Source organism: Thermobia domestica, chromosome 10 (genome assembly GCF_964235325.1).
Source record: "Thermobia domestica chromosome 10, izTheDome1.hap1.1, whole genome shotgun sequence".
In the NCBI taxonomy this organism is placed as follows: domain Eukaryota; kingdom Metazoa; phylum Arthropoda; class Insecta; order Zygentoma; family Lepismatidae; genus Thermobia; species Thermobia domestica.
Window position 1 is genome coordinate 29,071,980 of NC_137463.1, and position 27,985 is coordinate 29,099,964.

Here is a 27,985-nt window from a genome sequence, read left to right on the forward strand (position 1 = left end):
TTGACATGCACTTCCAAAAACCTTTTAAAACAAAGGGAGGCAACATCCTCACTGCGGGTAGCCATGCTTCCTAGTGTTCTGTGTCTATATTTATATGCTACTTCAAAGATTCAGGAGAAAGAAAATGCATCTTGGTAATCTATCAGAAGTCCATGCCATTTCATTTTCAATCTCCCGCTCTTCGGTTTGTTTCTTAACTTGTTAGCTCGAGGTTTTCTATAAACTTTTTAGTCTGTTAGTTGGCAACATTTACACACTGTCGTCTGCATTGTTTACAAGGGCTGCAAAGCTTCGTGAAAAAGCGAGTAGTTGGAATAAACTTTGCTAAAGTCAGTAAAGAGGATCATGCGAAGTTCCAACTTTGTCCGGTAGATGCCAGCCGCTGGAGGATGTCTGCTGCCATCTAACAGCGCTAGTGTAACTTTTAGTATTCTAAAATTATATACTTATACTTTTGTTGATAGTAGATTAGGATTAGGATTTAGATTTCTGGACTTCAGCCGCTGGAAGATATCTGCTGCCATCTAAAAGCGCAATGTGTAACCTTTAGTATTCTAAAATTATAAACTTGTTGTTGATAGTAGATTAGGATTAGGATTTAGATTTCTGGACTTCAGCCGCTGGAGAATGTCTGCTGCCATCTAACAGCGCGATGTGTAACTTTTAATATTCTAAAATTATATACTTATACTTTTGTTGATAGTAGATTAGGATTAGGATTTAGATTTCTGGACTTCAGCCGCTGAAGGATGTCTGCTGCCATCTAACAGCGCGATGTGTAACTTTTAGTATTCTAAAATTATATGCTTTTGTTGATAGTAGATTAGGATTAGGATTTAGATTTCTGGACTTCTCGGTATTAGGACATGTTAGCCCGTCACGTATGAGAAAAGACGTCCTTCGGCGATCACAATATCCGAGGAAAGAGAACGAAGAAAGGATCGGGAAGGAAGGAAGCGGTCTGGAACCTGTATGTTAGGTACCATATCGGCATTTGCCTGGCGTGAATGAGGAAACCCCAGGAAAATCTTACTCAGAATGGCTGGCTGAAAATGCTTTCACACTTTTTCGACCGAGTTTCCCCACCAGAAATCGAACGCGGGTCCGTTCTCACCAAAGGCAAGAGCGTTAGCGAATACGCTAATCAAAACCACTTCGGTAGTAGGAAATGGGATATGCATAGCCACCGTAAAAGTCACCGTTACCCATCAATATTTTAACCCTTATCCGGGCAAGACATTTTTGTAACGTAAACGGGCAACCGGGGCCTGTGAGGCCCAATATATATTTTAAGTGCAGAATACACAAAATCAATGCCTATTGTCACTTACTGTTTAGACTAGTCTAGACTGTACCGGTATATATTTTTGTCAAGTAGCGAAACTTCGTGTCACGCTTTTGTAAGCCGCCAAGCAGAATAGCAAATCCGGTCCAGACATTTTTGTAACGTAAACGGGCAACCGAGGCCTGTCAGGCCCAGTATATATTTTAAGTGCAGAACACTCAAATTTCAATGTCTGTTGCCGCATACTGTTCCGACTAAAGGTTACAATAGTCACGTGTTCAATATATAATTATGTGACAATTTGATCTAATATTTGACAGGAATTTCACTAAAGTTATACAGGGCCTCCTAGGCCCCGGTTGCCCGGTTACGCCAGGAAAAGATTTTCAAATTTAAAAAAAAAAAAAAAAAAAAAAAAGCTTTACCAACTCGATATGTTCATGATTTTAACTTCGACGAAAGATAGAAGAATTCAGTATTTTATGTCTTCGAAATATGTATTGTCATAAACTCATTTATTCATTATTTTGGCTGTATGCAGCCAAAGCAGTTTAATTCTCTTTTTAATTAAAAGGACTGGCACATCCTAGCAGACGACGTTTCTATGTGTGTGTTCTCTCACTCAGAGGATGCATGTGGGTGGCGTGACCTTGATCAGCACTTCTTCAGTCAATCACAGCTCTGTCCGCTCTTACGTCACTCAACGCGTGAAACCCACGCGAACAGCGAGAGCCGAAGAGATTTAGCGGGAGGCAACTTTACTTGGCGCCGAACAGACGAATGCGTAACAGCTTATTCTACCCTGCTGCAACAATGCACTGTGTGGTCGTGTTCTTTGCATAGTTGAGTCTAGTTATATTGCACAAAGAAACATCTATACATATTATTGTCTTAATTGTCCTCTCCTAGTTTAGAGCTATGTAAGTGTCAATATAATTAAAATTTTCGAATCGATTGACGAGTGTTTTCTGCGATTGTGTATGTCATCTCCTCACGCCTCGTGGTGATTCGTTTGGGTGCATGGTGCAAAATTTACTTTTTACTTATTGTTTGTGTAATTTGTTAATTTTCGAAAATATGATGCTGAATCTTTTGTGTCTTTAAAGGTTGTACGTAGAATTTTTGCTTACGTGTAGTTGGCGTTGAAAGGAGTCATTTCATATAATTACTTGTTTCATCGTCAACGCTCGAGCAAACGTCCTATTTACGACTATCTAATATAATGTTTGCTCTATCTGGATTACCATCCTATGGAGTAAACGTTATAGTATGGTTATTGAGAAATTTTAGAAAAATGAAGCTACTGGGCCTGGGAGGCCCCGGTTACCCGGATAAGGGTTAAAGTATTAACTCCATTAACGAACTCGGCCAACAAAGTCGTTCTAGCTACGTATCTCAAAAAACAAAATTCAAAAATTCGCTTTTGTTCACGAATTATCGTGTGGTGTAACGGATGGACTTATGTACGTACTAACATTACAATTCTATTGTGATCTTAATGATCACTGTACATAATAGAAGCACATATACACAATCTAAAGTTAACAATAATATGATTTATTGGATGAGATACTAATAATTTCATTTATCATGTACATAATACAAACACACCAGACCCATATACGCGATAATATTTTTATTGTAGTAAAATTTATATTTTACCTAAACTCTTGAGCAAGGTTTTGGCTTCACGCAAAATGTGTACTGCAAGCCTTCGAGGATACGGTCTACAATTACAAAGCATCACTAATGCAAATCCTTCCACCACATGGAATACATTAGAGATCGGTTCAATTTTCTGTAAGACAAAAATAAATAAATAAACAAAACATAACTAAATTGCATTATATTTTACACAAACAACAAGACAAAATTATTTCAGTGGTTAAAATTCTCATTTATTTCATGTACGACCACTGTGTAATACAAATATTAAGAACTGAATATCGATCCATCAAACTTAGAAGTCGCTGATTATGCCCTTAACCAAATAACTTACGCGTGGTCTGTCTCCATTGTTAATTTTCTTGAAGTATTTCAGGAGCCACTGTTCTCTTCATCAGTCAATCGTCAAAAAATAACGGCTGGTAACACTAAATCACATTCCACACCCACACATCTCGCCCTTCCATCGGAAAATGTCTCCCTTCAGTTTCCGACAAGAAGTGATTAATGAAAAACGAAGTAGCACTTGAAATAACTAACTAACTCTATGGTTTATGGAATCCGAAGGCTCAATGCTACATTCCCGAAAGCTCTCCATTGACTTCTATCCTTAGCCAACTGGATCCAGTTTCTACTTTGTATCCTTATTTCTACAAGATCCACCTTAATGTTGTCCACCTACTTGTGCCTAGGTCTTCCTAATGGTCTCTATTGCGATTGGGTTTCCAGTTAAAATTTACTTTCTTCCATTCTAGGTACATGACCTGTCCATCTAAACCTCCTTGACTTAATGATCTTAATGTTACGTAAAGTATAAATCATATATCACAATAATAGAGGAGAAATAAATATTATTTGGAGTAATTTTTTCACTACATATTTTCACCATTTGTAGTGAAAAAGCGCCAGCAGCCACCACAATTTTTCGCCGACGTCATGAAAAACCATTTTTCGCGTTGACGCAAGTGTGTTTGTTGCCCGTAATGGGGACTATGTTGAAAAATGATAACATCATTTGTAGCTGATATTGAAAGCTTTCCACTGATACTTGTATTGGTATTATCTGTCAAACACAAATAAAGGTATACCTTGGAGGCATTACTTTCTAAATCACCCTCGTACATGAGACAGAAACAACTACTGACCCTTTTCAGCATTAAAAACTATACGAGACAGGAACTACTATTTATCCTTTTCAGCATTAAAAGCTATACGAGAGAGGAACTACTACTGACCCTTTTCAGCATCAAAAGCTACATGAGAGTCGAACTACTATTTAAAGAGAGATCTGAACTTCTACTCAGGCAGTTAATAAGGCTTTGTACTTAACCGGAAATCGAACCTCGAAACATGAGCATTACAACTTGGTGACAAACATACATTTCTATTTCAAATATATGAATACATAACAAACGAGATTTCAGCTAATAACAGTAATGAAAAAAGATCCATGAAAAAATTACATTTACTACTGTACTGCGCGTACATTCTCTAAAAGATGTTTGTTTAAATTTTCGAACAGAGCTCACATTAAGCTTTCCTAACCAAATGTTTAAGACCTCATAGAAAATGGTGTTTATACTGAGAATATGATACAGTAAGAATATTTTTAATGCCAAACCAAAAAATGAAACTTCCTTTAATTCAAAGTAAAATCTGTCTCCATGTTTGAAGTTATGGAACATGAAAAAACCTAAATAACCCAGTGTATAATTCACATTCTGATAAAGATATAGTAAAGCAACTCAAATAATATTAATGTTTACAGTATTGGTTGCATTATTTAACACTGAATGTGAACAAGGTAAGGCCAATCTGTAAATTAATCAACTAGTAAAAGCTAATCAAGCCGTTAAGAATTTAGGGCTCGAAATATGTATTTAAAGCAGGGTTTGAAATGAAATTAAATGAAATTTTTTAGTTTATCGCCCAACGATTACGCCTGTTAGGCTAAAGGAGACGATGATTAAAGCAAGTGAATGATGATGGAAGAGTTGGTGGAATGAGAAAGTGGGAGGAAACGGAAGTATCAAGAGAAAACTCAGACGAGCACGATGTTGTCTACCACAAACTTACTTGGCCGGAGATCGAACCAGGGACCCTACGAACCAAAGGTAAACGCTTTTCCACTGAGCCACCGTCCTCCCTCAAAACAGGGTTTGTTAATTATAGAATGTACTATAGACAGAAAAAGTAGCAGTTGAATAAAGAAATTATAAAAAGGCAAAATTTCCAATTTTTCAGAAACAACGCTAACTTTTTAAGGGAAAATATTTACATTCACCTACCCACCTACCCCAATAAACGGCTTTTTCCTATCACTACCTTCTCTGTTATCTCTTGATCTTTCGTATTTCCATTTCAGTGAAAGGCTTAAAATTCAGATTGAAAACCTCTTCAATTGGTCTTTTAAAACCGCTAGACTTTAACAAATGACTACTTAAATGTCGACTTAAGAGATTACAAAAATATGACACACGATCATACATGGACACTTAATACTGAATAATCGCATAATTAATATTGACACTTACTGTAGAAGGAGAATACGTAAACTATAACAGTACCTGAGTATGATCTCCCAGTTTGCCGTGTCCTTCTCTAGAGTTACGTCCGGACTCACTACCACCATCCTTTGTAACTCTAGCAACTGTAGTAGTTGACAAAGCATTTTTCCAGCTTGTTAATAGCTGCAGAAGCATTCGTAAGCCATTATCAATGAGCTGAGGGAATGTATCTTGCACATCACGAGCTAGAAATTGCGCGAAACCTAGTAAAAAAAAAAAAAAAAAAAAAAAAAAAACCGATTAAATTATTAGAACATTTTATTTTGCTTTGTAAGCTAAAGAAAATGAAAGAACCCAAGAAAAGTCAGGATCTGATTATATCTTTCACAAGCTTAACCAAACTAAGCGTTGAAAGGTTGCGCAAATTCGTTGTGTAACACAGTTGTAAGACAGCTACTGGAAATTTGGTTGGTTGGCACGGGGATATATTCTATTGTTAACATAAGTAACATAAAAAGTTAAAATAGACTAGTCTTCTGTAGCTAGATTTTATTAATACAATATTGTGTAGGAGCAACTAAGGTTGATCAAGTTAGGTCAGTGATAAAAAGTAATATTATAGTATCTAAGTGACTAGTATTAAGAAATAAATTTTGGTATAAATATTTTGAATAACGGATTTTAGTAACCTCTTAAGATGTTACAGTTTCGTCGTTACGCCTGATGTTTAATACAATATAGGGATAGGCAGGGCCGGAATAATCATTTGGAGGTCTGGGGCTGGAAAAAATATGTGACCCCTGCTGACTTCGCCTAATACATTTCTGTGAAAGTACAGTAGGAAAGTTAAGGAATACACGTAGTTCTACATCAGCCATGTCATGCATTAGATGATACTGTACCTAACGGAACTTTCCAAATGACACACAAAGTTACCCTATTATATAAACGTAATAAATAAAAGAATGAATTCCTCAAAAATTTCTTTGCCTAGCTTTCGTTCTGGCGAAGGTTTCTATCACATCCTGGAAATCAAGAGAACTGGTCACTGCACAAATATGTTTGAAGTAAACCGCCTATTATTGTGGTCAAAAATTCTACCCGACTCCACACATACAGAGTTTATAAACACACCGAACTTGTTGACATAAAAAGGAGCAAAACTTATTATGTATCTACGCATTAATTTTTCTGCCAGATTGGGACTGGATATTCTATAATTACATGGGACTGCAGAACGCTTCTATTCAACAAGAAAATATGAATCACGATTCTCATGCACTATATTCGAACTTCTTTTTTAAAACTGATTTATGCTAATTTATTGAGACGGTGGATGTAACAAACGAAGAAATTTGTTTCATATTTTATCTTATGATGATGATTGTATCTTGTATGATCGTTTTTAGACAGCCAGTTGAGATTTTAATCAGAGTGGGGGTCTCCGTCCACGTGGAGGCCCGTATCTATAGCCCCTCTAAGTCCCCTCTTAATCCAGCCCAGAGGATCGGACTAAAATTAATGAATGTGCTGAGCATGTGTACTCAGTTTTGATCACAACGATAAATTATTCTGGTGTTTTAAGGGAAATACGAGTAACAAACGACTGAAAACCTTAAGTTCTCACTAAGACTAACGAAGACAAACAACAAAAGATAAACAATAAAATAATGAAACTAGAGATAATAGTTCCAGGACATACAGGATATGGCTTCAATGTACTGAATCTTGCCAAAACTACCTGAAGTTATGGAAAATTTTTCTTTCCCATAAAAAAAAGAAATCGTAATCGGTGAAATGAGATAATCAATAGTCTAAACTACAGTGATAAATTAGTTATTACATACAAAATTTCAAAGAAGTGTTACAGAAATAAATAAATACATAAATCATACCACATATAACATCTTCTCTCCAATCAGGGAAATCGAGAACTAAAGTTTGTAGACTCTGGTACGCCAATCCTCGTAGTTCTTCATCCATATGTAGTGTTAGTCTCGACAGAAGATCTACCAATTCCGCACCTGTCATTCCATCAGGAATTAATCTTGGCACAGCAGCTACACAAGTTCTGAACAAATCTATTCGAGGCTTACGTTCGCCTGTTATCATTTCGTCGGGTTCCTGAAATAAAAAAAGACCGTAGTTATTTAAGTTACTCTACACATAATTACTTAAGAATATAAACTGAAGCATGGTTGAATAATTTTTAAAGGTGTACTCTGACTAATTAATGTGTATTATGACTTTTTTCTGCCTCACTTTCTGTTCCATCTAGTTGTTTCTGAGCTATAAACACGGGGCGCCTGATCTGAAACACACGATTTGTGTGTGTGTGTGTTAAGAGCCTGCCTTACTAAAAATAATACAAATTTTACCAATTTTCTTTTGCTTGTTTATTCATAATTGAAAGGAGATAACAAAATGCAACTTACCACAATCATAGATAATGCTATTCTACAACATAAAATATGAACCTGAAGAATGTTCAGTGTTGCCATCCATAGAAATTACAGTGTTACCAGAATAACAATTCCCCTAAAATCTAAGTTAAGGCAGCGACTAGAAGAACGAACTCAACTGCATTTGATTACGTATCATGTTGTTTTGGTTTGCTGTGAATTACTTTTTAAATAGCATTATTATTTAATTTTAATAACTGTATGTTAAAACTATTTTGTTTATTACAAACCAAATACAAGTATTATTTAAAAAGTAGTTCACAGCGAACCAAAACAACATGATACGTAATCAAATGCAGTTGAGTTCGTTCTTCTAGTCGCTGCCTTAACTTAGATTTTAGGGGAATTGTTATTCTGGCAACACTGTAATTTCTGTGGATGGCAACACTGAACATTCTTCAGGTTCATATTTTCTGTTGTAGAATAGCATTGTCTATGATTGTGGTAAGTTGCATTTTGGTATCTCCTTTCACTTATGAATAAACAAGCAAAAGAAAAATGGTAAAATTCGTATTATTTTTAGTAAGACAGGCTCTTAAATCATTAGTGTCAACTGATTTATCTACTTTAGCTTGTTATAGACTACTGCCTCAATTACAATAGACTTTCAAAAACATATGTAACTTCATAACAACTACATTTTACACTACTATGCGTACCAGTCTACTTTATTCATATCAAAGAAGAAGCATTGAATGAACGTTTACAGTTCCTGCTAAATAACAAGAAGATCTCGGGTTTAAATCTTTTATCGTCTTGAGTTATTTTTATGGCAAAGTCTCAACAGATAAATTCTGGAATAGCGCTTCTAATTATATGACCTGGACGGGTTCCTTCGAAAAATCCATTCCTATCATTCCATTAGCAATATTTCTAGAGTAAAATGTCTTGAAGTCCAAAACGGCAATAAATAAATAAATAAATAAATATTTTAAATGCAGACATCTTCCCCAACAAGTGTGCTACAAATTTGTATATCTCTCAATTGAAGTACAGAAATCATCTGGCACATTTTGATTAAATTAAATGATATAACTAACCTTTGAGTGTCAATGTGTTTATCCCACTGTAAGCATTTCAAGAGCTACTAATGATTTTATCCGCTATCCGCTCCAAGTACGAAAATACATTAATTCACTGAATGCACATATTCATTTTATGTAACAAATCTATCATTCAACTTACCGAAAAAATATCACAAAACTGAATGAATGAAACACAAAGCTTGTAGTTTGTTTACATTTAAACCATCACTTCATAGAATAAGAACCACATGGATTTTACTTTATAACTCCATGTCCATTATAACGAATTGCTGCACTATCACGTCACAATTAATGTGAATTAATAAAGTCAAGTTTTATGAAATTTAAATGTTTGAATGAAACCATTTATAATAGAGTCGCACATTACACACAACACTTACAATAATGGTTACTACATTAAAAGGAAACTTTAATCGCAATTTAAAACATGTAATAAAATAATTAAAGAACCAGGGACGTGGTGGCTCAGTGGTAGAACGTTCACCTCTCGTCCTTGAGGTCCCTGGTTCGATCTCAGCTCGCACCAAATTAACTTTGTGGTGGACAACACCGTGTGCGTGGGTTTTCTCAGTGTTCTCCCGTTTCCCCCTCCCCCACTTTATTCATTCCACTATTGTATTAATTTCTCATCAACACCGTCTCCTTTAGCCTAGCCGGTATAATCGTGGGGCGTAAAACTGAAAGATTTCATTTCATTTCATTTTAAAATAGAACCTAGCAACAACAACAAAAATCAGTAACATATGAAATATGAGAATGCCGAGAAACACTACCAGAAATAACACTTACTTTGTTCACATTTTGCGTGCTTGTCATCATCAGAGGACGACCATATTGTGCATCCAGTGCCCGCAGTATATCATCAAAAACGCGTCTCACGTATGGAAAATACGATGACATACCAATGCTACGAGCCGTATCTTCAGTCAGCATCTGAAAGAAACACAAAACTGTAGCATCGTACCAATTTAATAAGAAAACAAAATAACATAAAAGTAGAAAAAATACATCATGGATTTCAAAGTATGTAGGATGTACATTTTTTTTTAATAAAATAAATAAATTAAACACTAAAACTTATTAAAGTAAATTTGGATCTTGCAAAAGGGAATGGGAAAGACATTTCATGGATTTAGAGAATACAGAGAGAGAAGTACAAGACAAACATGATAATCGTTTGGAATCTTTAGAATATGGTTTAGGAACTACATCGCAATGGACATTTTCACAGCAGCAGTCGAGGGAAGAAGATTCCTAGGCAATTGAATTGAACTAAAGTTTTGAAGGTAAAGGCAAGTATTTTGGATAAAAATATTCTAAGAATGGATGTCTATATTCTGCTACGAAATTCTACATCGCATGTGCATATAGGTGCACAAACAATTTGCTGGGAACGTAAAGGATGAAATTAAAGAATCTTTATAGTATCCGTTGTAATAAATCTCCTTATCAATATTATGCGCCTTACGAAATTTAGAAAATAAAATGCTTTATATATTTCATTTTAATTGTTCAACAACCTTCAAATCATATACTAAAAATTAGAAATGAATGAAATGTTTAATCTAGAGAGCATAGTTTTACATTTATTAATACAATTTATTCATATTCTTGGTAAACATTTTAATCGAATGTCAGTGGAGGCGATTGGGTGTCAGAACTGCCCAGGCAATGATTTGTCATTACAAGAGGGTTGTGGTAAACTAAATTCGGACAAAGGCGATCTTGACAATGGAATTACAATATATATGGAAATAAACATTCTACCATTAATTTTAGTCACTCTTAATTGTATATCAAAACTCCGAAGAAATCTATTTAATTTGTTCAATAGTGCTAACTCTAGTTACTACTGGTACATTTGACAATACTAACTATTTACAACTTGCCAATAACAGATATGCCGAAGGTGACTTACATTTGAATACTGATAATTCTAGCTTTGGAACTACGTATAACCTAAATAAAAATAAAATACGAGGCGTACCCGGAAAGTAAGTATCGTTTTGAGAGAGAAAAAAAGTACTAAAACAAATTTGTTCAAGTCAAATTTATTTTTACATGAAAGAGCACACCTGAAGGGGGCAGACTACTAAATATTTTTCAAAAGCTAACAATTTTTCTTTTGCCTGTTTTTCGTAAATGAAAAGAGATAATGAAATGTAACTTACCTCAATAACAGATAATGTTATTCTATACCCGAAAATATTAATCGGAAGAATTATCAGTGTTGCAATCCATCGAAATGACAGTGTAACCAGAATTTGAATTACCCAAAAATCTAGGTTAAGGCAACGACTAGAAAAATGAACTCAACGGTAATAGATGACTTATCATGCTGTCTGTGTTCCTTGTTAACTTCTTTTTAAATAATATTTGTATTTACTTTGTAATAACTTATTTATTTTGTTTTAACATATGTAAGTTATTGCAGAATAAATACAAATATAGACCATAGACATTTTTGGTGGTGAATTTTGACGTTTTATAGAAAATTTTCCAATCTGTACTTACATTTGTACAGTTAAAAAAAAAATCGTGAACCAAAAGCTAAATTTCGTGACTTTTTCGTGACCGACAGACACCCTGTTTCATGTAAAAATAAAATTGGTTTGAACAAAACTTTTTTTTTTTTTTTTTTTTTTTTTTTTCAAAACGGTACTAACTTTCCATACACGCCTCATATAACTGAAGAAAATACCTAAATTTTAATAGCCATTGTTACAGTTTCAGCAATATATAATTTGCTTTCATCAGACACGGTAATGATACATTACCGAAATGTTATCATATGTAATTAAAATATAGGTTTATAGTTTGCTCAGATTTTATTGTTATTTAAGATGACTTAATAGTTCGTTCTCGCATACATTTTAGTTCCTTCCTTCATCAAATGCTGCTGGTGAAAAGTGATGTTCTAAGTTTTCTGTAATATAGAAGAGATGTACAGAATATATTCATACGCACTCGACTGGGTACTCTGAGAACAGCTCCCCGATTAACTTTAAAGAGGAAATTAAATGTCGTAGTGAAAGGATGAATTCAATGCTTCCGAGGTAAATAATTCTACTTTGGAACGCATATTTTAGTGTTTTTCTTTGACTAGTGATTTGGTAGGTATAATAAATAATAATAATAATAAAAAAAACAAATTATAATTCAATTATATCTTTTGTACAATTTCATTTTTACTTTAAATTAAGGAGTCATAATTTTAATGCCTCAGATTACCACATGACACACTTGCTTTACGTCATCATAGGTATTCTGCCAATATTGGCAGGTCACTTGAAGCAATGAAAAGCTTCCATGCTCCACGGTCTTCGGCTAACCTTTTTGTTTTAATATCGTCCAGAAAGTGAATCTTTTTCTTTCCTTCCCTCTCTTTCCTGCAACCATACCCCCTAGCACGTCCCTCATGATACAGTTCCTTCTTAGCCAACATCCCATTTCTCTTCCTCTTCTTAATAATATCTAAAATTGTTCTTTTCTACCCCACAACTTCTAACACCCTCTCATTCGCTTTATGCTCGACCCATCTATTTCTCTCCATTCTTTTCCACACCCACATTTCGAAATCTTCGAGTCGTTTTTCATCATTTTTAATGTTTCTGACCCATAGAGTACAACACTCCACACGAAGCCTTTTATACGTCTTTTTCTCAACTCTTTATTCAAGGTGCCACAAAATAGTATTTTCTTCCTTTTGCCATTCCAATTCTTGCTTTTATTTCACGTTCACACTTCATAACATTACTAATACTACTACCCAGGTATCGAAAACTAGTCACCTGTTCTATTTGGTCTAGGAATTAATTCGTGCGGGTGGACAAGAGATGGCGCAACGAACGGAGCGTTCCACAGTTCCGTGTATCCACACATGTGTTGCAAACCCCTGTCATCGCGTATCGTTCGTAGTATAGGGCAGTGGATTAAAGCGTCAACAACACCAGTTTGTAGTTAAGTGAACATGGCGCAATTTGTGCCTGATAAAGTGTTTTTGCGGGGTGTCCTGCTGCATTACTTTAAGTGCGACTGAAAGTCATCGTATTTTGGTGGAAGTGTATGGTGACCATGCTCTAGCTGAGCGAACGTGTCAGAAGCGGTTTGCACGGTTTAGAAGTGGTTATTTCGGCTTGGCAGACCAAGAGCGAGCTGGACAGCCAAAAAAAATTTCAAGACGAAGAATTGACAGCATTGCTCGAGCAGGATTCGTGTCAAACGCAGGAACAACTTGCAGCAGCATTAGGCGTTGATCAAACAACAGTCTCCAAACGCTTGAAAGCCATGGGAATGATTCAAAAGATGTCACATTGGGTTCCACATGAATTGAAAGACAGAGACGTTGAAAGACGAAAAACCATTTGCGAATTGCTGCTTCAACGACAGAGCAGAAAGGGGTTTCTGCATCGAATTATTACAGGTGATGAGAAGTGGATCCATTACGAGAACCCTAAACGAAAAAAGGCCTGGGTGAAACCAGGTGAACCAGGTCCATCACAACCAAAACGAGATATTCACTGTGCAAAGGTTATGCTGTGCATACGGTGGGATATGAAAGGTGTGGTGTACTATGAGCTGCTGCAACCGGGTGAAACTATGAATGGAGAACGTTATCGACGACAATTAATGCGTTTGAAGCAAGCTCTGGCCAGAACACGACCAGAATGGGAGAACAGACATGATAAACTTATTGTTCAACATGATAACGCTCGCCCACATGTCGCAAAACCGGTCAAAACCTATTTAGAAAATGTCGGATGGGAAGTTTTACCCCACCCGCCGTATTCACCAGACGTTGCTCCTTCGGACTACTACTTGTTCGATTGCATGAACAACGATTTGATTGGACAGCGGTTTACTTCTTCAGAAGATATCGAAACATGGGTCTCTGACTGGATCGCTTCCAAGGATGAGGACTTCTTTCGCCACGGAATCCGTACATTGCCTGACAGATGGGCGAAAGTGGTGGCTAGCGATGGACAATATTTTTCTTAAGGTATTTATGTATTTTGTGTTTGTACTACAGCTTCAATGTGTGCGTACCAACCGCACGAATTAATTCCTAGACCAAATATTTTCTCCCCTCCTACTTCTATATTTGACACCGACCTCTTCGTTCCAATCACCATGGCTTTTGTCTTTCTAACATTTATTTTTATCCCATATTCTTCACAGTCCTTCCTCAAGTTTTCTAACATTTCATTGATTTTGTTTTCAGATTTCTCAACAAGGGCCATATCATCTGCAAATCATATACACCTAATCATTCAACCTCCTACTGAAATGCCGTCTTCATTTAGTAGGCTCTTTTTCACTATCTCTTCTAGTTAGTTATTAAACATTGTTGGCGGGTGACAGCAACCTCGTCCAACTTCCCTTCCAATTGCACTTTTCTCTTCCATTTCCTTCCCTATTCTAACATTTACTTGTTGGTTCCGGTCAAAAGCCTATCCTAGATCAACTTGATTTACGAGAGTTAAGAAAAGATTACAATGAATTAATTTAAACTTTCCTCATAAACAAGTTTTAGTTGCACTGTGGATAGGAATATTTCCATATGATGCTTTAAGACCACCCAAAACACTTGACTAGAAAACGACGATATTAATTCTTCGAAATATCGTTGCCTAAATCTTCAAAAGCCTCTTAGGACACTTATTAAATAAAATTACATTTAATTTTTCTAAAATGTGCTCATGAAGAAATCGAGTTTGATTGGTTTGTCCATCCTCTATCTCTTTTTAACTTAAATACTCTCATAATTATACACTAATCATGATATTAAAATGTGTTGTTTCTTTGCTAATTTCACAAATCAGTTTTCTCATGGTATAAAATTAAACAAATGCTATTTTTTCTCTATATTTCTAAGGTTGCTTGTATTTCTTACCTTGTTTAAAAACGTCTTTTTCACCCTGAGTGTATTCCCTGATGGTAGAACCCCAACCGTTCTTGGCATAGGGGGTTCTCCCTCCTTCTGCTGCAAGCTATCAGCCACAACAAGAAAAGCTCGAAGTCCTATACTCATCCGTTCAGGTGTAAGGATGATTTTGATTGGTCGACCAACTGATAAAAGATCAAAGACTATTTCTCTCATTGCAAAATCCAGACGTTCCTGAAACGAAAAATATGTCACAATCGGATTATAATGTCAGTCTTTAAAAGTCTGTGAAATTTATACACTTGCTCTTTAAATATACATTAGTACTTCTGATTCAAAATACTGTATAATATTTTTAGTAAGAAAATGGTATCGTATTGGGATAACATTGTTGTTAGAATAAAATGAGTGAACTCACACATGACATGTTATGCTCTTGATTTATGGACATGAGAAAAATAATATGTTCGTAACCACAACTGATTAATAAATGTGTCAGCATCAATGGTTCCGACAATCACAATGAGATCACCGTAAGTCGCGAATAAAAACTGGATCCAGCTGGCTAAGGACAGAAGTCAATGGAAAGCTTTTGTGAATGCGGCATTGAACCTTCGGGGGCCGTAGGCCATACAGTTAGTTAGTTAAGTTGCGAGACAGATTCCTGTTTCTCATACTCATGGCTTAATTACTACAAATACGCCTAACACCATATACAGACAGTCCTCGAATTACGTAAATAGATCGTTCCAAGGCTCTTAAGTAAGTCCACTTTTTACCATAACCTAAGATTTGTCGCAAACCCACATGAAAACAATACGAAAAAAAAAAAACTTGAAAAAAATGTTCAATAATACTGCAATGCAAAAAATCAATTACATAAAATGCTTTACAAACACAGTACAGAACCTTATATTCTTACAACGCCGATGGTTTAAAAAAAAAAAAAGTAATAACAGTTCAACATTAATTAATTATCTAATTAGTTCATGCCTCTCTCAAAATAGAATTTAGAAATAGAATACAACTTCCTACTTCAAATGTAAATACCGTTCGTAAGTTTTATTTATATCAGAAATTTCTTATAAGGAAGTATCAGAAAGTTCTGACAATCACCTAGAAGGTGACGAACTACAAACTCTCTCGGACATGCATCTTATAGCTAGGTCCTTGTAAGTTAACCATGGAAATTCTAGACTCGTTACTTTTTTAAAAAAAGGTAAATTACTGAAGATGCGATGATTGACCAGCTTGAGGCACGGAGCGTTATTTTCTCCATCTTCAGGGGAAATCAGCAAAGCAAATCAAATCCACGAAGAGATGAAAGAACTCTATGGGGATGAAAGTCTATCCTATGAGATGGTACCCAAGTGGAAAAAGCAATTCCAAACTGGACACATGACCACCGCGGACGCCTCTTGATATGGAAGATAATCTTTCACTGTTGATGCCGCCTTGACGAAGAAAGTTGAGAAGATCATAATGGAAGACAGGAGGACAACCATTGAAAGTTATGTGTGTAATAGGTATAAGTTATGGGTCTGCCTAGAATATCATTCACAACCAGATGCATCTTCAGGAAGTGTCAGCACGGTGTGTCCCACTTCTGCTCACATTTCCAGAAGAGAAATCGCGAGAACGCTGCAAGAGAAATGTGCATCGCTGCGAGGTGAATGAACGGGACTTTTTCGGCAGACTAGTGACAATGAATGAAAGTTGGGTTTATCTTTATGACCCAAAAACAAAGGAAATGAGCAAACAATGGAAACACCCCTTCCTCTAAAAGGCACGAGTGCAGAAGTCTGCCGCTAAGGTGATGCCTTTCGTTTTCTGACACTGTGAGAGGGCCATCATGACAGATTACCCACTACAGGGGCAAACTATTACTAGTACCTATTATTTTCATCTCCTGATTAAGTCACGAAAGGAACTGAAGAAGAAACGTCGTTGATTGCACACAAAAGGAATGCTGCTGTTGGCAAACAATGCACCAGCTCATTCCACACATGCATTCATGATGAATGCAATAGAATTAGGATATGGAATATTGCCCATCCCCATATTCACCGAACCTAGCACCAAGTTACTTCTTTCTCTTCCCAGAAATAAAGTGTCCACTAAGAGGACGTCCAAGGTGTCTACTAAAATTCCAAAATCAAATTTCGTGACTTTTTCGTGACCTTTCCTTTACCAAACCTAAAATTTCTTAACATTCTCAAATGCGAATTTGGATTCGAATTAGACCGAGTTTTCATGCATGCGATAGTAGCATGCTTTGCTTGCGATTTGGTAGCGTCTAAAGCCCACCATAGACATTTTTGGTGGTAATTTTTTACGTTTTATAGGACAAAATTTTCCAATCTGTACTTATATTTGTACAGATCAAAAAATTCGTGACCTAAAGCTAAATTTCGTCACTTTTTCTTGACTTTCATGACCGTTTTCTGATTTCGTGACTTCTTCGTGACTTTCGTGACCGATAGACACCCTGACGTCATTTTGACAGTAGGGATGAATCATTTCTGAGGTTCAACTGTGATTCCAAAGCTAAACTGCAGACTTTTACAAACGGGTTTAAGGAAAGTGAAGAACCGCTAGCGAAAATGTTTCGTTAGGCACGGTGACTAGGAGAGAAGGACTAATACCATCATGGTGCCATTCAGAGTTCTTCTCAATGGATTTCTTCTAGGTGATTGCACTAATTTTTGATACCCCTCATACGTCAATATGAATTTATGTAACACAAGGACTGTCTGTACGTTGCTCATGTTGTATTAGTTCAAACATATTAGGGTCTACAACATACAATTACCTCACCTCTTATTTCCTGTAATTGTGGAAAACCAGATACTACTCTCTCCTATGTTATATGAAACAACTATACTCTTTAATTAATAAATAAACCACAGAATCTACATGACCACTCTTCTGCATCTACAGTGTTATTCCTCATAAAATATAGATTGCCTAATTACATTTTCATTTCTAACAATTACCACCTTCTTGTTTCTCATCTGCAACAGAAGTCTCAATACAAGATTCTCAAAGATTCACAGAATGTATATTTTACCCTTCTCCACAAAAATGTGCACATGTTTAAAAAATAATAATAACTTGCTTAAAAATATCAATGAACACAAAATTAAATCATAATCAATCACGTACCTAGTAAACATCTATATTTTATACGTAACCGTACAATTTCGACGGATAGTCCCTATAATTATCATGGCACCGAAGGAAACAACGCTGTAATTATATCATTTCTTGTTATACAAATTTGAACATTCCTGAACTAACTTTCTTGTGTGTGAAAATACGTATCAACCTGCACGTATGAACGAAAATAGAAAATGGAAGTCCATAAGAAAAAGGATGGCACAAAAAATGTATTGTTAAAATAAAACTGACACCAAGTTACATTGTGACGTCAACCGAAGTTTAACTGACGTTATTTCCCCGTCTTATGATTATCACGATTACTTGTTGTGAAGCAAAAACACCAGTTTATGGAACTTCTTTAACCACCCTCGCACATAATATAAAAAATATCAATCTTTACCGCAAATAATATACTTATAAACTTTGAAATACGTACGTAGGAAATATAACTAACCTGAGCAATGAACTGGATAATTTTTACAAAAATGTTCAATGGCGTATCTCGTGGTACAACAGCTTTTGATCCCTTTGGAAAAAGTGAATTCACAATACTCTGCAGTCTTGATTGGGTTGCGGAATTGCTCTCACACTTGATTCGGATCATGTATACCCACAACAGTCGATACAAAGATTCTGTCATGAAAAAATAATGATATAATTTCATTTTGAGAAAAAATATTAATTACTGACACGGAAGACATGTTACTTATTTTATTTAGTTTTCTTTCTTTTTAACATCCTTTTTAATTGTTTCTATAAGAAGCGTTCAAAAAAAAAAAAAAAAAAAAAAGCCAGAGCCGATTAACAGAAACTCTTACCTGTATGTTAGAAGTATTAGCCCTGGTTGTTGAGGCACTTCTCCCACTGCGACACAAGGCGGTAAATGGCTGTATCGTAGAATTCACTGTTCTCCGTTGCAAACCAGTTCCGAACGTACTGCTGGACATCGCTCTCCGGCGTGAATTTTTTGCCCCTCAGAGCCTTTTTAAGGGAACCAAAAATGGCGCAATCGCAGAGAGAGAGAGGTCTGGACTGTATGGAGGGTCACCGAGAATCTCCCACTTGAATTTCTGCACGACTGCCCTGACTGTGTTGGCCGTATGAGGTAGGGCACTATCATGGAGCAAAATTACCTTACAGCTCAGTTTGCCTGGTCGTTTCGATTTGCTCGCTTGGCGAAGGTTGGTCAATGTTTGCGCGTAACGCTGGGCATTCACTGTTGCCCTGTGCTGCAGGAAGTATATCTGAAGGGGTTGTTTCGATTCTGGTTCGAAGTGATGACACCAAGACTTATCTCCAGCCACCACTCGTGCCAGGAACTCATTTTCTTCCCTGGCATAGCGCTGCAGATGATCAAAACAGTGGGCCATTCGACATGCTTCCTGTTGTGGTTGAAGACTGTGGGGCACCCATTGCGCGCGCACTTTGCGCCAGTTCAGTCTTTCCGTCATGATAATGTGAACACTTCCGACGCCCAAGTTGACCTGGCTACGAATTTCACTGTAACTCTGCGGTCCTGGGTAACGAGTGCATCAATCAGCTGGACGATGTCATCGGTAATGCGGTGTGATGTTCCAGACCGTGCATCATCGGCAAACAACACCCGTCCTTCCCTGAAGCTCTTGTGCCACTCTTTAACCCTTGCAAGGAACATGCATTGTTCACCGTACATTTGTAATATTCTTCGATTAATGTTCATTCCCCCTACTCCTTCCGCCGTCAGAAAACGAACAACACCTCTTTGCTCTTCCTTTAGCACCTCTATTTCACTGTTGCACTGCTCAGAACACGACTGACCGCGCTGAATGATTGACATCTGCTTCTGCTGGCTTTATAAATTGCGTGGCTTGTACACGTGACCCTCTAGCAGCGGATTGTGAACTTCCGAACTTTTTATATATATATATATATATATATATATATATATATATATATATATATATATACACACACACACACACACACACACACACACACACACACACACACACACACACACACACACACACACACACCCACACACACACACACACACACACACACACACATACGCGTATTTGCGTACTTGTTAGCTCCGAGTTGGGAGACCGACTTGTTGGAACCAAATGTGCATAAATAACTAGAAGAGATACAAAAACGAGAGTGAGATCAAAATGCATGAATTTTATTCAGATTTGCGGTGGGAAAATACTTATGTCGCTATTTCTTGCAGTTTCTTGGGAAATGCGTATGGTGCCGTACTATATTTGTTGGATCCTGGTGCCAACATCACCTGCAAGATATAATTGGTACCGGTACCAATAACATATCTGGATGATCTAATGTTACACACACACACACTATTAACACTCTTCTACAGAATTGCAGGCGTTATGAGGACCTCTACAGTGTTGCAATATTTCAGTTATCTACAGTGTAAAATAATAGCACAAGGTAGAAAAGTACACGCAGTTTTGGGGAAATAAGTCTACAAGAATGTAAAAATATGTGGAAAGAAACTATATAGTTGTTTATATTTAAATTATCAGATATTCGTCAAGTGAACTGTCTACACTACTCCTTAAATCTGGCAACCACGTTAAACCGGGAGACACACTGTATGTTTTGCTCTCCACTTCGCTTTATCGGAGTAGAAGTGGGTATTTAAAACAAGTTCTATCAGGAAAGAAAAAACTCGTTCGTAAACGGGCGAAAGGCAGTTCGAAGTTTGCTATGACCACAACTGCTCGCTGCATTTGTTAATAAACGCTCAGAAAGATATATCCACCTTTTCAATATACTCTCCCCCATTCAAACAGTTCCTTTACCTTGTGTGTCACGATGACGTAGAAACATTCTCACGACAGTGAGACATTTTATATCACATTCGTCGATAGAAAGGAAAAGCATAAGATCTGAACTGTTTCGAAAGAAAAATGTTAATACAGAAACATAAATAGGATATGCTGAGAATTTTAAAGCGTAGCTATTTTTGCATTTTCTTGCTATGTACTTAGACGTTCAATAAAGGTCATTTGTAATTGCTTTTCGGATAGATGAACAGGACTTTTGATCGGGCTCTTGTACTGATCATATGAATTATTTCACATTTGACACTTTAAGGAACAACTTAATTACATTGAAACGTGCACTCAGTACAAAAATTGCACATTAGAAAATGACTGAGACAACTTTGTTTCCACATTTGTATATAACTTATAGAATTAGAAAATATTCTTGTAATTGTCTTGGTCACTGTGTAAGATAAGTCTTTTGGCCATCATTATTATATTACTGAATGCGTCTCTAACAAGGTAACTTACGGAAGTGTAACTCACTGATTTGAATGAAACTTTGCATATTTGTACAACATCGGAAAGGAATCGACACGTATTTTTTTTTTTTTTTTTTTTTTTTTTTTTTTAATTCGGCAATGGTCCGGGTTTAAGGTCTCTCGATAACCCTTTGAACATAAAGGAAGGTTTTGAAGCATTGACAGAAAACAATCATTTAATATAGAAGAACCCAGGGAGGTTTCAGGAAAGCCGATTCAAAATCTGACGTCAAAATTAGAAAATTCAAAATGGCGGATCCAATATGTTGATTACAATTAACAAAAGTCTTTTGGTTTGAAACCTGCGTGCAGTTAGCCCCCCCCCTCAAGCTAAATTTAAAATTATTTTTATGTCAATCGTTTGATCATCGTTTGATCAGGTATGATAAACAATTTTTAACGTTTGATTAGCTTTACTAACATAAATATAAGCGATATTTAGTAGGGGGGCTAACTACACGCTAGCCTCCCTCCCTTTACCTCCGATTCGAAATTTTTTGATGTCAATCGTTTGATCATCGTTTGATCAGGTTTGATCAATAATTTTCAACGTTTGATCAACTATAGTAACAGATATAAGGATTCCAAAATGGGGGGCCAGGCCCCCTTCACCTCCGATTCGATCTTTTCTTATGTCAAACGTTTGATCATCGTTTGATCAGGTATGATCAACATTTTTTAACGTTTGATCAGAGTTATTAACATAAATATAAGCGATATTTAGTAGGGGGGGCTAACTACACACTAGCCCCCCCCCTTCACCTCCGATTCAAAATATTTCGATGCCATTCGTTTGATCATCTTTTGATCAGGTATGATCAAAAATTTTTAACGTTTGATCAACTGTACCAACAGAGATAAGGGTTATAAAATGGGGGACCAGCCCCCACTTTACCTCCGATTCGATCTTTTCTTATGTCAATCGTTTGATCCGACACGATCAACAATTTTTAGCGTTTGATCAGCGTTACCAACATAAATTTAAGCAATTTTTAGTAGGGGGCTAACTACACACTAGCCCCCCTTCACCTCCGATTCGATCTTTTCCTATGTCAATCCTTTGGTCATCGTTTTATCAGGTATGATCAAAACATTTTAACGTTTCATCATCGTTACTAATATAAATATAAGCTATTTTTAGTACGGGGGGCTAAGTACACGCTAGCCCCACTTCATGTGAGAATTGAATTTTTTTTATGCCAATCCATTGATCATCGTTTGATCTAATTTGATCAACAATTTTCAAAGGTTGACGAATTTTACTAACAGAGAAAGAAGGGTTAAAAAATGGGGCGCCAGCCCCTTCCCTTACACCTCCGATTTGGTGTATTCTTATATCAGTTGTTTTATCTACGTTTATTCAGGTTTGAACAATAATTGCCAACGTTTGGTTAACTTTATTACAGAGACTTGTAACACTCCTAGAAATAAACAACTTTTAAATGTATTTAAGTGTATTTTAAATGTCTTTTCAAACAATGAAACAAGAATGCGTAATAGAAAGGAAACAATTACATAAATACCCCTTGGCTGAAATGCTGGGCTTCGCATGGTAAGAATAATATTTATGCAAAATCTTTAAAAGTAAAGAAATGCATGATATAATCGTAATATGCGTATATAATCGAATTATATATATAAACACTATTAAACGTTTAATAAAGGTCCGTCAACTTGGAGTCCGGAATCGGCAAATCACATATTAAACATGTTCATAATTTTGTACACATTTTGTACATCGTTTAAAGACATTTGTACACCCATGTGTTTCCAGAAATTTGCGATCAAAATTCCGCACTCCAACTTGACGTTCGAGTGCGAAATCACCAGATTCGAGATTTAGGTAGCTAAAAATAATATGCGAATTTCGTACAATTTTGTACACCTTTAAAATAATTTTGTACACTTCTGTGTTTCGAGAAAATTACCGTCAAAGTTTCGAACTCAACGTTCATGTTGGAGTACGGAGTGTTCATATCGAAGACTTAAGTAGACAAAAATAATCTACGAATTTTGTACACTTTTGTACACCTTTTAAAAAAATTGTATATCCCTGTATTTCGAAAAAAATGGCCTTAAAGTTGTGGTTTCTGCCATAAGCAAACCATCAACTTGGAGTGCCGATTGTCAATATCAGACATATACTAAGCAAATAAGATTGTACCTGTCCCGTAGAATTTTGTACAGCATTCAAATAATTTTGTGACCTCCTCCGTGGCTAAGCGGTAGCGTACGCGCCTTCAGTAGGTCCCGCCTCATATAGCCTCGATGCTGAAAGGACGTTAAACTCAAAATCAACTAAACTCAAATAATTTTGTTCACCCCTGTGTTTCCAGAAAATTAGCTCTAAAATTTCGAACTCAACCATCAACTTGGAGTGCGGAATCTTCATACCGATGACTTAAGTAAACAAAAATAATGTATGCATTTTGTACACTTTTGCACAACTTTTTTAAAAAATTGTGGCCTCCCAGTATTTCGAGAAAATTGACCTTAAACTTACGCAATCTACCATGAACAAACCATCAACTTACGTGTCTGATGTTGGCCCCTCATCTCTCCCAAATTACACCAAACGTCGTCCATCGGAAGTGCATCGTTAGTGCACATTAGTGCACTAAGAACTAACGTTAGTGCTATCAGAGTTTACGAGTTTTTGAAGATTTTTGGTGGGGTCTTTCTTCATATGAAGTTTGCTCGCCACCCGTCTTTATGCAGACAGATTTTCACCAAACTTATCACATCATTAGTGCATTATTAGTGCACTAAAACACACTAAGCACTAAGGTTAGTATTACCCTATTGTGGGACATATTCAAGATTTTCGGTGGGTGGTCCGACTTCAGAAATATCAAATTTCATACTAACTGACATAGATAGGTTACATGGGTTAACGGCAATCGTAAGTGCATCGTTAGTTCTCTTAAACGCACTGAGCACTAATGTTAGCGTTACCATATTTTGGGATTTCTTCAAGATTTTTGGTGTGGGGGGACAATTTCAGATCAAATTCCATACAAACTATTATTTTTTCTAGAAGTACTAATGATGCACTAACGAATGGCACATTTTTTTCATTAGTGCTTGAAGTGTGGGCAAGTTCATCATGACCCCAATGACATTTTACTTGTAGCACCTACACTAATGAACCACTAACGTTAGGGGTTGTTGCACTAAGAACCAGTAACGATGCACCAATGATTTTGTGATAGTGTTCCAGATTCAATTACAATGTTAAAGCATTCATCGACTCACGCGGAACTATTGCATTCTACAAGTGGAAATTTGTATTGTTATTATTTTAATGAAGATAAAAGAAAACCGGTTCTAGATGTTTATATTTCTGACACACTGCTGAACTTTGTTTCATCCACCTGGGTCAAAGTGACTATCATAAAAAAGGGTGTGAGGAACCCCCTGCTTGGGTGCCATGACAGTGAGAACGGCTTGCATTATTTTTTTCTCTCCCAGGGGTGTAGCCACGGGGGGCTCCCAACGGCGCCACTCACCCAAATGACTTCCTTCCCCCCCCAAATGACAGCTTTAATGTTTATATATAAATAATAATTTTCCGTTTCTCTTCATCAGATTTTCTTCAAACTTGGCACATATATACAAGACCGAAAATAAATCGACACGTATTTTTTGTTTCTTTCGGGAAATAGGTTGAAGGGGGCAAAGGGCCCCTTTTCAAATAAGAGTCCCCTTGATTAAAAGGGCCACTTTAAAGAAACTAAACTCTGCCCATGCAAAGATGACTTCAAAATAGGGAATACCGGTTTTGCCGTTTTTGCGAGAAAAGGATTATAGGGCCAATGCCCAATTCGAAATGACAAAGGACCCCGCACAATCCTTACGGAAATCGGATTTTCGTGGAACTGCTTGAAACCGTGATATGTTGTAGATATGATGTTTCTGAGAAAAAGTCTCAATGGACACAACCACAAATCACTGACCGTTTGGCCACTACAGGGCCACTTTTTTTAAAACAGTCGATGATAACGACATTCTGGATTTCGGTAAAAATGACTAAAACCGTGATATGCTGTAGATATTGTGATCCTGAGAATAAGTCTTAACGGATATAACCACAAATCACTGATCGTTTGACCACTGCAGGGCCACGTTTTTAAAAGCAGCCGTATATCCTGATATTGTGGATTTCGATCAAAATGACTGAAACTGATATGTTGTAATGTTGTGATCCAGAGAAAATGTCTCAATAAGCACAGCCAGCAATCACTGACCGTTTGGCCACTACAGGACCACTTTTTTGAAAACAGCAGAAGGTATCGTTATTCCGGATTTCGGTGGAATTGCTTGAAACCTTGATATGTTGTAGATATTGTGATCCAGAGAAAAGTTTCAACGTGCGCACCCACCAAACAATGACGATTTGGCCACTACAGGGCCACTTAAAAAAAGAACAGAAGGCAACAGTATTCTGGATGTCGGTGGAATTGCTTGAAATAGTGATATGTTGTAGATATTGTGATCCTGAGAAAAAGTCTTAATGGACACAAACATCAATCAGTGACCATTTAGCAACTACGGGGTACAGATTTATATTATATTTGAGTCCCGAGTTGAACCTCAAAAGAGTATCTCAAAATAGAAACCATTCCTGCAGGAACAACTGTATTTAGCATCTTGATGTACTCTACTTTAGTCACTGGAAAAACATCTTGGGACATTTTTCTGACATTGTCCTTTTCTATAACATAAATTAACATCTCCGTAATAATATAATTAAGATCCAATCATTGATTCATAAATAGATTTTCTTCTCCCACATTTGCAAATATTATTAGGTATCTGTGATACGAAAGCAGTTATTTGTAATAAAAACCTCCTATGTTTGACAATCCCGTAACATTTTATTTCAAAGATTGTGCATCATTTTGCAATTTGTGCGCAGTTATTGCTGTAATAAGGTGTGCGTTGTGTAAACTATGTTTATGCATCACACATCTTTTTACGGAATATCATTACTGTAAAACGTTTTTTCCAATAAATTCATAATTATAACAACTGAGGATATATGAAACTCGGACATATTGACAAGCGTGGAGACTCATTATAAACAAGCGCCCCGAATATGAGAGGTATAGAGATGCACTTTAATCAAGCATCTCGTTAAAATAAGTAGAGAAAGGTGTTTCAAATCGTTCTACAACCTCCTCGCAGTAACCCCTGCCTGCGATAGTGGATAATTGTTCTTGGCTAACTGCAGACCTTTCAAACCAGAAGACTTTTGTAGTTGTAATTACCATATTGGATCCACAAGTTTGCATTTTCTAATTTTGACGTCAAATTCTGAATCAGCTGTCCTGAAACCTCCCTGGGTTCTTCTATATTAAATGATTGTTTTCTGTCTATGCTTCAAGATCACCTCTAACGTTCAAAGTTTGTTTCTACTCTTAAACCGCACCAATGCCGAAATAAAAAAAATACTTGTCGATTATTTTTCGATGTTTTACAAGTCTACAAAGTTTCATTCAAATCGGTGAATTTCACTTTCGTAAGTCTCCTTGTGAGACAAACATTCTATTCATAAATCTTTAATCTGTCTCTGAAATTAACTTTTTAGATTAACATTTATCTAAAACATGCATTTTATATAATGTTTGATAATATAATGCTTTTCTCAATATTCACTATCGCTCCCGTGCCCTGGAAAAAAAAAATAAGTAGTTTAACGTAATCTTTTGTCGTGCGGAACGTACATGGACATCTCATGTGCCCCTGCAGCTTGGTTGTTTGGTTGGTTCGGATTTTAGCATGCCTTTTGAGCACTGAATCATTTGACACAAACTTCCGCCTTATCGTTATGTCCTAACCCCTTCAGTTCCCACCCGGAATGTTGTTGATTTCAGTTGAGCGTCCCTTTCACCAGCGAGGCTATATGAGACGTGGACTTACTGATTAATGTGGCAATCAAACCACATGAGCTCCCGCCGGGAATCAATTCCGCGTCTTGCGCCGAACGTGCATATGCCTACTATATAACAAAATTGCCAACTTGTGTGGTGGAAGTGGTCGGATCAGAATCACAATCTAAATCGTTTTTGAATTTGTATCCGAGATCTGGAATTGAATCTAAATTGGAGATATAGTTCTTGTGATTCAGCGTGTTAGTAAACAAGTAGTTACCCATCTTTTTCCGGCATTTGAAGCATATCAATATTAGTAAATGAAAAGTATTGGTAAGATACCGAAATAGAACATTTATATTTTTATAGGTAATTTCAGTGAAATTAGGGTTGCCATCCTTTCGGCGTTTGCCGAGCATGTCCAACATTTTGCGATTTTTCAATGTCGAGACGTAATTTCAATTATTTTTGAATAGTCTGACATTTAATCATATTTCTATTTGTTCAATATTTTGCTTGAAAAATTAGTATGTTTCTCAATTGCGTTAGAAAACTGTCCTTCATTGGTTTTTAATCAACTCTTTATTAAAATTGATTCTCTAAAATGTGTCGAAGTCCAAACTTCAAATTTGATCTCATCTAACTCCCTAACTAAAACCTTGCACATCATATTTATTTCATATGAGTACAACGTTGTCAAGATTTACAACCATGCCAAGTTTGATTCAGATCAATGAATTTGGTTGAATTTGTACTGTATAACTCCTTTTGATCTTTCAGAAAATAAT

The 27,985-nt window shown here is 36.4% G+C and overlaps 1 protein-coding gene across 1 annotated transcript in view; it reads right to left on the bottom strand.

The window, feature by feature from the left end:
- The window catches only part of fry (microtubule binding protein furry), a 1,411,512-nt gene that overhangs the window by 1,276,561 nt on the left and 106,966 nt on the right, over window positions 1-27,985 (bottom strand). The window contains exons 11-16 of the mRNA XM_081727912.1: window positions 18,466-18,644; window positions 14,859-15,083; window positions 9,755-9,898; window positions 7,353-7,581; window positions 5,518-5,720; window positions 2,948-3,083 (exon numbers count right to left, since the gene is read on the bottom strand). Coding sequence (XP_081584038.1) covers window positions 2,948-3,083; window positions 5,518-5,720; window positions 7,353-7,581; window positions 9,755-9,898; window positions 14,859-15,083; window positions 18,466-18,644 — 1,116 coding nt within the window. The remainder of the gene's footprint in view (window positions 1-2,947; window positions 3,084-5,517; window positions 5,721-7,352; window positions 7,582-9,754; window positions 9,899-14,858; window positions 15,084-18,465; window positions 18,645-27,985) is intronic.